Genomic DNA, 10943 nt, shown 5'->3' on the forward strand with positions numbered 1-10943 from the left:
CTTGTAGCCTTTTGCCATATACTGAAGTTCCCCCATCAGCCCCCATGTGTGAATTTATAGCCTTGTCTATTCGTTTATTCTCAAAAACACAACTTTTAAGGCATGTCTAGGCTAGGATTCAAGGCATGAACACTTGTTGTTGTACAATAGGAGAATGAATGTTGGGTGATCTAGAAGAGAGCAGAGAAATCAGTGGAATAATTCATTTTGGTATCCAAGCAAATGGGCAACACCATTAAGTCCTGCATTGCCTGCATGCTTCCATGTGGGGCTCTTGATTTTGTGAGAGTACTACATGCAAATGGTCATATCGAGGAGTATAGCAAGATAGTCAGGGCTGGGGAAGTTATGAAGGCCAATCCCAAGCATGTTTTAGGGCTGCCCAATTTCCAAGGATTGTTTCAGAAGAATGTTGTCTTCCCCCCTGATTCAGAGCTCCAAAGACAGAAGATTTACTTCCTTATTCCTGTTTACACCCTACAAAAGCACAAGGGTTGTAGGCCTGATTCGAATGGAAATAAGCCCAAGTCGCCTTCTCTTCAGAGCCCACATGTCAAAAGAACTAAAGATAAGCGATTGTAGAGGGAATCATCTCCATCTCCATCCACATCCCCATCCTTATCCGAGCCCCTCACATCCCTTCAAAACACCAAAGTGAATCAATCTGAGACCCTTCAACAGAAGCCCATTGGCATCAATTAGATTGGCACTATGATAGAGGTGGTAATCTCAGAGTAATGTTCAACAAAGGTATTGTGTGATAGATCCAGAACCCATGAGGATGGTGTTAGTACCAATTTATGACTGATTATTTTATGTAAAAAACCCTCTTTTATTCATCATTTTCCATTATTTAGCCTTTAAATTTCCTCCATATTCCTTAGAAACTGATTTATATAATGTTATTACCATTATTTTTATCTTGGAATTAATCTTAGATATTTTTGTGTTTAAATTGAAAACTTCTAGAAACTTACAAGTTGTTGTAACTTCTTGTAATGGCTCCATGGTTTGACATGTTGTAGGATAGGTTGAAAAATTCGAAGACCTGTGGATTGATCCTAAATTTACAAGGATGGTGGAATATCTATCCACTCTCAGATTTGAATATTATAGTTGTCTGGTCAACACTGGTCAAACCCAGCTATTTTAGCAAAAATTCCAGATTGTGTGAATAGATTTTGCTATTTTTGAGATTTTGCTCAAATTGAGGATCTGAACTAATTCAACCTCCTTTGATGTGATTGTTAGGATTTTATTAGGATTATGAGGAGTATGGATAGCTTCCTCTTGTTGTGAAGATTTATGATAAATAACTAAAAAGGAGAATTATGTAGATTAGTAGTTGTTGATACATGAAAAACTTCGGAACACAGTTTATGTATTTTTGATTTCCAAACTTGAATACAGAGATACAGTGTTGGAGTCCATATTTATGTTTCATATACAATAGTTGTCTTCACTTGAAATAGTTTAAGATGTGCTTGGAAAGAGTGGATGGTCCCCACTACAGAGCTGGTACACTTTTCCTTGAATTCTCTTTTACAATTGCATAGATAGATCTGATACTTAGAATTGTCATTCAATTCATATGCTGCAAGTTTACAAAATTGGAAATTGTTGATTGAAGAGATCCATATATGTTGTGAAAGAGTTTTGTAAGAAACCTCAATTGATATTCATCTCGAAATTGACAATTGTACTTGCTATTACATGGTTTTTATCTCATAGCTTGATCTATAGTTTGTTGTTCATTGGTTATGATTTGTAGTTGCAGAGCTCAATTGGTAGTTTGTTGACTTAACCATGTAAGAGGTTCCACTATTGTTGATCTCCAAAGCTACATGTTTCATTTACTGTTTTGTGTGATAAGTAATTAGGACTCTGTTTTCCATATAGACAATTAGATTTGTTTCATTTAAGTAAATGCTTAAGTGTTAAAAAGACAAAGAGAAACCTCTTGTAAAAGAGCATTGTTGATTTTTCCACACTAAGCTATCATTTAGAAACTAAATCCTTCTATATATATATATATATATATATATATATATATATATATATAGATATAGATATAGATATATATATATATATATTAGATAGTGCCTCTAAGTTTACCTACTCGGGTTGACAGAGAAATTGAAGCCTGATTTACATTAGTAAGTAAGGACCAACAAATGGCAGGCAACGTTGTATGCCAAGAAGGAGGCCTGAAGGCTATGAGATTAGTCAAATCTATGTGTGGCAGCCTACACTGGAAAGCATATCAGAGTCTGAAAGAATAACAATTCAATCCATACAAAATTAAAGGCCTCATCGGCTATTGCAGATCTTCCAAGTGGATGCCTAATAAACATCGAGTTACATGTGAGCCTTGAGCATCCCTAGCTCAAAGTCAGGGTATGCAGGGGATAGAATGGCACATGATTAGCAAGATTATCCTTTGAAGAAATTTGATTCAAATTAGAGAAGTAATCCCTAAGTCCTCACATGGAATTCGATCCAACAAAAGGTATGATATGAGTGCATTGGTACAATTTCTCATTTTGATAACTGTTTGGAACCCATGAAAATTGCTTGAATAGTTTTGTAGATTGATAACCCTACGTATGCCTTGAGGTCAATGATGGTAATGAGAAAGCATGAATATGTTTACAGCATTTATACTGATTGATGCAAGAATTAATCCTTAACTTTCATGAAGAATGTTATGTGGAGGATACAACTTGATCATGTGACTTGTACTCTATGTTGATGAAAATCCCAACAACTATTTTCAGGCTACAGAATATTCTGCAACTGCTGTTATTGTTGTTTGAAATTTCATGGCTAGAACATGTGTAGGGAGAAGGAGATGAAATCTTCTATTGCTTTGAATGACACGGTTATGTGTCTAGCTGTTAAAAATATGTGTTATTTTTCTGGGAGGCCATAAATTGAGTTTAATTAGATTGTGATGTGAAATTAAGTTATTATTATCATATCTAGGTTCTTCTGTAAATATGCAATAGGTCAGACTAAGGTACAATTGTGAATACTATGTCTCAAATAAGAGTTATCTCGAGGATGCAGTTGTATTTTTTTGCTCTAGATAGCAATAAGCTTGCTGCACCACAAGCAACTCCAGTACCTAAGTATTTGTTTGTGCTCTTTGTTATTGACTAAAAACAACTTGGTTGTAAGGCCAAGCCTTCTACCATACATTTCAAATTTGGTACTTCAATTCCACATTATATGCACTTGTCCACCTACTTCATCTTCAAAAGCATGCCCAAAATCATTGTGTTCCTTTGCCATGATAAGTAGGGAATGTTAGGACATCCAAAATGGGTATAGAGAGTAGGATGGAATGGATAATCAAGGAAACTGTGTTGGAGAATTTGAGGGAGGGAGGAGAGACATGGATGCCATTTGTGAGACCAAACTCATTTCGTGCACAAGCAGTAGGGACCCATTACAGGGCATTGGCTTGGTAATAATCAAGAGAATAGAAAGGTTTTGGGAAATGAGCTTGTAGTCTCCTTCCATATGTTGAAGTTCCCCCACCGTCCCCCATGTGTAAGTTTGTAGCCTTGTCTATTCTTTTATTCTAAAAAACACAACTTTTAAGTCATGCCTAGTCTATGATTCAAGGCATGAGTGCTTGATGTTGTACAATAGGAGAATGAATGTTGGGTGATCTAGAAGAGAGTAGAGAAATCAGTGGAAGATTACATTTTGGTATCCAAGGAATATGACAACACCATTAAGCACTGCATTGCCTACATGCTTCCATGCGGGGCTCTTGATGTTGTGAGAGTACTACATGAAAATGGTCATGTAGAGGAGTATAGCAGGATAGTGAGGGTTGGGGAAGTTATGAAGGCCAATCTCAAGCATGTTTTGGGGTTGCCCAGTTGCCAAGGATTGGTCCAGAACATTGTTGTCTTTCCCGCTGATTCATAGCTCCAAAGAGGGAAGATTTGCTTCCTTATCCTCTTTACACCCTACAAAGGCACAAGGGTTGTAGGCCTGATTCCAATGGAAATAAGCCCAAGTTCCCTTCTCTTCAGAGCCCACATGTCAGAAGAGATAAAGACAAGTGATTGTAGAGGGAAGCATCCCCATCTCTATCCACATCCCCATCCTCATCCCAACCGCTCACATCCCTTCAAAATACCAATTTGAATCAATCTGACACCCTTAAGCAAAAGACCGTTGGCATCAATCAAAGTGGCACTATGACAAAGGTGGTAATCTCATAGCAGTGTTCAACAGAGGTATTGTGTGATAAATCTAGAACCCATCAGGATGGCAGGCAACGCCGTATGCTATGAAGGAGGCCTGAAAGCTGCCAGATTAGCCAAATCGATGTGTGGTGGCCTACACTGGAAAGCATATCAAAGTCGGAAAGCATAACAATTCAATACATAAAGAATTAAAGGCCTTATCGATTGTTGCATCAAAAAAAATTTTACACATGGAATTTGAATGGAACTAGAAACTGATTTTCATTGCTCAATAAGAATATTTAATATCCTTAGTATTCAATTTTCTTATTCATACTTTTAAAGCAAGGCACCAATGAAAAAGCTAAACATGGTAAATGGCAACATCATATTCAATAATAGTAATGTCAAAAGCCTATGAGGTATGTGTGACAATTGTCAACTGCATGGATGATGTCAATCAAGTGGTCAATAATGTCAAAAGCATCATTATGTACTGCTTCTATGATTACTCAATGTTCCTTCACTATTTACTGGTAAACATGATCCAAGAATCAATATATGTTAACATTGTATTGTAATTATTATGAATAATAAGTTTTTTAATCATATTGAAAAATAATTTCTTTTGAATTTAAATAGTTATCATTGACCGGAGAATCCACAGTATAAACATTTTTGAACCAACGTTTCGAATCCCAAATGGGATCCATCATCAGGGTTAGAGAATGATGATAAAAGAAGAGCAGAATGGATAGAATAAATACCTAAGAGGCTAAAATTTTTAAGGAAAAGCACAGGTCGGCTAGAAACTGAATTTTATTTTAATTTTAATCTTATTTATTTTTATTTTTAATTTTTAATTTTCTTTTTAATAAATTACTATTGAAATTTATTTATTTATTTATTTATTTTTATTATTTTTTAATTTATTCTCCCATTATTAATAAATTACTTTTGTTTTATTGAAATTTTATTAAAATTTTTAAAAACTTGGGATTATAACATATAGATTAAAGAGAGATAGATTAAACTAAAATATAATAATTTCTATATAAATTAATTTAACCTATTAAACAAATTCAAATTAATAATTATAAATAATAAATAATAAATGTTTATAATTGATCAATATAATAATTAATATATTAATTATTAAATTAATTCATATTAATAATTCTTAATAATTATAATTATAAATAATAAATATATTAATTAATTAATAGATTAATATTTAGATATAAATATATTAATAAATTAATATTAGATAATTTATTAATTAATATTTTGATAATTAATTAATATATTAATTTTTAGATATAAATATATTGATTAAATAATATAATGATAATTAATTAATATATTAATTCTTAATTGATTAATATATTATTTAATGAATTAATATTAAATAATTATTCTTAAATAATTTATTAAATATATAAATCTTTAAATTTTTAAATTTTTAGATATAAATATATTGATTAATTAATATATTCATAATTAATTAATATATTAATTTTATATATTGATATCTATATAAATTAATTTAATAAATTAAACCAATACATATTAATAATTGTAATAAATATTTATAAAGGCAAACTGATAATTAATATATTAATTAATAATTATATTGTAGGTATTAAAAAGTTAATTATTAAGTAATTATATTTCTATTTTTTTTTTTTTTTAACAATTATAACTAATTAATATTTATAATTAATTAATATAATAATTAATAAATTAATTAATAGTTAGGAAGAAATTAATAAATTAAAGTATTTTAATGTTAATAATTCTAATTATGATTTAAATAAAAGTACTGACCAATAGACTAGGATAGGGATAACTTACCTGCTGAGGGTTTACCTGAGGATGGGTTATAATTTGCCTGCTATTATTAATATTAGTGAATATTTAATATTATTAATAGATATTTAGTTTATATTTTTTTGAATTACTCATATATTAGTATTTATAAATTCACTGCAAATATCATTTATAATAATTTTGTTTATTTTTAATAATAAATTATCGTGATTTTTTTCTTCTCCCTTTTTAACAATTTAGGTTAAATATATATTCTTAATACTTTTCAAATAATTTTTTTTTTAGAATAACTATGTTTATGGTTAATAAAGGATAATAATTTTTATCTTCTAAATTATTTATGACATAACTATGGAAGTGGGAGTGGCAGCCTTTCTTTCTACCTATTTCATTCAAATGAGACTGAAGAGGGACATTTCCTAATAGTGGCACATTTGGCAAGGAAAAGCATCCCTGGTTCAGTTTAAATTCAAAACACCTCATCTCTATTATAAATTGGTTCAATTAGAGCCTATTTCGGTGGCTAGTCAAGTTAGCCTTGGCACCTTAAAATTTGAAAAAATTAATTATATTGGTTGCATTTTTAAAGAAAGAAATGGAAATAGTAGATAACACAACATTTTCTGAGTTAATACATGGTTTTTTAATATAATATTGGTGTTGGATTTGACTTAATCCAAATAAAGAAATATTTTTAATGATTATATTTTCCAAAACCCACATAGTAAATAAATATACATAATAGCTGAATATAACTTTTAATTTAATGAAACCGCACTCAAAACCACATAGTAAATAAATATCATAATAGAGGAATATATGTTTTTCTTATGAGTTATGTATTTTGAGTATTGATTGGTCTATATTGGTCAATTTTAATGGACTACTCTTCCTAGAACACAGTGAACTCATGGGATATAGATGCAACTGTCCAATCTATATGTAAAGCATCATTTATAGAATTGTGATGCAATTTTAAATGTGGAAATACAACCATCATATTTTTCATGATTTTATTTTTCTTTATTTAGCTCATCCATTATAATATATTATTTGTAATTTTTTATTGAAACTTAAAAAACATCGTAAAAGATCAATAGTCAATCTTTATTACAAACATTATGCTATCTATAAATTTCAAATAATGAAATAATATAAATCATTTAGCTTTATCTTTCACCTTTACATACAATTTTCTTTATTAATTCTTATTTTTAATAATCATTTACATTTATGCCTTAAAGTATTTCTTTGCAACATTAAATACAAATGCTACTAAATATACACTTTAATAAAAAAAATCATTATTTATCAAAATCATTTAACACAATCATATATTCATTATTCAAAACCTATTCCAAATAACCATGTAATAATAAAGTATAATTAATCTCAATATATATATAAAAGCACACTTTACAATCTTTTACAATATTATAAAAACACTTTATAATTCTTTTACAATATCCACCTTATATTCTCTCTCCGAAACATTATCTTCCCCTCCAAGAATACACTGTTATTTAAATGCTAATATTATTTATAATAATCCCAACATAACTATAATGCTAGCATTTGTAATAAACTCGACGTAATTAGATGTACAGAGATAGAAAAACAGTTACCATAATCATGCGCTATACAGTGGGAACGTCATTGCAGATAAAGAGCAATTTTTCTCGATTGCAGATTCCCTCAGTATTCGGTAATTGGACGGACACTAGCTTAGTCAAAAATTTGACCGAGCCAGTATCTATCCGAATTCGACAATCGAGATAAACTCAGGGAACTTTCCCTTGTATCTACCTGCGATTTATAATGAAAAGCTGGCCCTTAGTGTTGGATAAGCAAAGAGGGGAACTTGTCTTGAAATCGTCAGTCCACACACTTCTTTCATATTCAGCTCGGAGGGATCGCCTTCAACTTTCCAATCAAAAGTGTGCAACAACTGAGCCAATGCAAGCTCAATGGTAGGAATAGCCATGGAAGCCCCTGGGCATCCTCTTCTTCCTGCCCCAAACGGTATCATACTGAAGTCTGATTGATCTGTTAAATTGATACGTTCGTATTCCATGAATCTTTCTGGCTTGAATTCTGAAGCATCTGCGCCCCACACATTGGGATCCCTTGCAATAGCCCACACATTTACCATGACCGTTGTTTTCTTAGGTATGTAGTATCCTCCTATGGTCACAGCCTCCACAGATTCATGAGGAATCGCTAATGGCACCGCCGGGTATAGTCGCAGAGTCTCTTTCACCACACAGTTTAGATATTTCATGCTTGTCAGATTCGACTCCTTTACATGATCATGTTGGCCAACGACCGATTCGATTTCTTGCTGCAATTTCTTCATTACTTGGGAACGCTTGAGCAGTTCAGCCATTGCCCATTCTAACGTAGTTGATGTTGTGTCCACCCCGGCCGAGAACATGTCCTGCACAAATATAGAACCAATTAACGTAAAAATGACGGTGGACTGAAGTTCAAGATCGATGGTCATAAATAATAGAGAATGAAAGAGATCCAAGGGCCTTACAAGCACAAGAGCCTTGATGGTTTCCCGTGTAATTCTGGTGTCCGTCTTGGCAATGCGGAGCAGCACATCCACTAAGTCTTCAACACGACGCTCTGCGTCTTGGTCTTTCTGGCCATTGAAATGATTGAGATTAACATGGTCGTCTATTATTTTCTCTGCGAATTCATCGAATGTTTTATGGATCTTCTTCATGTGCCGATTGATGCCTTGCAAATCAAGCCAATCCAAATACGGAATGAAGTCTCCAATGTTGAACTCTCCTATCGTAGCTGTCAGCTCTACCAAGAGCTCTTTAAACCCTTTGAAATCGCCACCCAAATCATCGTCAGAAAATTTCCGGTTCGCCAGTATTCGCCAAACAATATTGGAGGTGAGAGTAGAGATTGCCTTGCTCACATTCACGCCCATTCTTCCCTTCTTACTCTTCTCCCAAATCGAATGGATTATCGCAGACACCTCTTCCTCTCGCACACCCTTGAAGGACTCGATTCTTTTGGCAGTCAGCAGTTCTAACACGCATATTTTTCTCACTTGCCTCCAGTGATCTCCATAGGGAGCGAAGGCCACATGTTTAGAATTGTAAATCATTAATCTCCCAGCAGCTGTTGGAGGTCGGCTGGCAAAAATCAAGTCATGAGTCTTGAGAAACTCTTTGGCCGTCTCAGAAGAAGAAACGACGACGGTAGGGACAGAGCCTAAGCGCAGAAAGAGAATGGGACCATATTTGTCAGCAAGGCCTCTAAGAGAACGGTGAGCAGGGAGTACTAATTGGTGGAGATTTCCGATAATGGGCCATGTAGGGGGTCCTGGTGGCAATGTGGCACTAATCCTTCTTTTCCTGTGCAGAAACGATATTAAGAAGAAAGAGAAGAATATACAAAGAATAGTTGCTGTGGCAGCCCCTCCATTAGTGACGGTTAATGTTGTAGGCAAAGCTAGAAACACACGCAAATTATGAAAAGCCATATCGTTGGAACACTTACTGCACTATATGGTGGGAAAGGAAGAAGCGTCTGCTATATATAGGATTCACATACCCTCAGATAATCAAGATAAAATTGGCACTATGTGGTGGGAAAGGAAGAATCGTTTGCTATATATAGGATTCAATAAGCTCAAATAATCCAGATAAAATCGAATTATATGGCCAATGGTGGCAATTTTCAAATAATTTGATCCCCTCTCAGAAAATTCCGAAACCATGGAACCGGCGGGGCCCAGACGAGGAGCAATATTCGAATTCTTATAGGATTTACGATGAGGACGTCGCTTGATACTATGGAGGGGGTACAATATTTGATATCGTGAAGGCCCTTTAATTCATCGTTTTGTGAATTATTGTGGTGCAGTTTTAGTGGTGTTCAATTATTCTTCCAACACTTGTAGGAGTCAAATTACAAGTAACTGTTTGTATTAGTTGGCCGTGTAAGTGGCAATACAACCCAGCTAGACAACTCGACGATACCACAAATTTTCAAGTGTTGCCATTGGTGGAAAAAATATACATTGATGAATGGAACGCCCATATGGATCAATGAGGTATTCATTAATTGGTTGAATAGATATCCATTGATGAATCAAATCTCCTTGGACCACTGGAATATTCATTGAGTGGCGGAATAAATACACATTGAAATAAATAAAATAAATATTCATAGATTATTTTTTCACAACTTTTTTTTACCTCCAAGAAAATATAGTAATATTTATATTTTTCTGTGGAATATATTAATATTATTTTGGAAGTATTTTTATAATTTTTATTTAATTATTAATAATTATTAATAATTATTAGGTGAATGGTAAAATTTATTTTTTATGAAATATTTTAAAATATTTTTAATAATATTAAAATATAAAAGTCTAAATTTATTTATATAATAATTAGATTTATTTAACCGTTGTAATTAACTTGAGTAATTAAAACAAAAACTTTATGAATAATTTTCATATAAAATGAGTTACAGTTTTCTGAATATATAATATTGATAAGCAATCAGATTAATCAATGACATCACAACTTTTCTATAAAAAAATATATAATATAATTAAAAACAAAATTATTTTTAATATTTTATTTTTATTATTTAAAAATATCTATAATTATGTTGATATGTAAATTAAAATGTACTTTGCAATACTTATATTTATAAATATAATAAAATAATCCCAACTTCTATTATTTTTATTATAAAATATTGTGTTTAACTTTGAAATAATTTTAAAATCCTCACGATAAATCAATGCGTTAAATTTACTAAATTCTAATTGTGTGAGACTATATTTACATTAAAATTACATTCATGGAGTTGTATGCATGACGATAAATAATATAGATTTTGATAATGAAAAGATAGGTCATGATGTAT

At 32.0% G+C, this 10943-nt stretch overlaps 1 protein-coding gene across 1 annotated transcript; it reads right to left on the reverse strand.

Annotated features, from left to right (window-relative positions):
- Positions 1–7748: 7748 nt before the first annotated feature.
- On the reverse strand, positions 7749–9603 carry LOC149252087 (cytochrome P450 750A1-like). Its single transcript, XM_089456609.1, has 2 exons — positions 8575–9603; positions 7749–8472 (listed from the first exon to the last, which is right to left on the reverse strand). The coding sequence occupies exons 1-2, from the start codon at positions 9538–9540 to the stop codon at positions 7849–7851; spliced, it is 1590 nt and encodes a 529-aa protein (XP_089312735.1). The 5' UTR covers positions 9541–9603; the 3' UTR covers positions 7749–7848.
- Positions 9604–10943: the final 1340 nt, after the last annotated feature.

Source organism: Pinus tabuliformis, chromosome 7 (assembly GCF_031772625.1).
Source record: "Pinus tabuliformis cultivar Carrire ecotype Pingquan chromosome 7, CPIR1, whole genome shotgun sequence".
NCBI classification, from domain to species: Eukaryota; Viridiplantae; Streptophyta; class Pinopsida; order Pinales; family Pinaceae; genus Pinus; species Pinus tabuliformis.

Bases quoted from the DNA above. Each gene is read 5' to 3' on its own strand.
- LOC149252087 (XM_089456609.1), bottom strand. From the start codon at position 9,540: ATGGCTTTTCATAATTTGCGTGTGTTTCTAGCTTTGCCTACAACATTA. The intron at 8,473-8,574 runs GTAAGGCCCTTG...ATATTTGTGCAG, and splicing joins CCATCAAGGCTCTTGTGCTT to GACATGTTCTCGGCCGGGGT.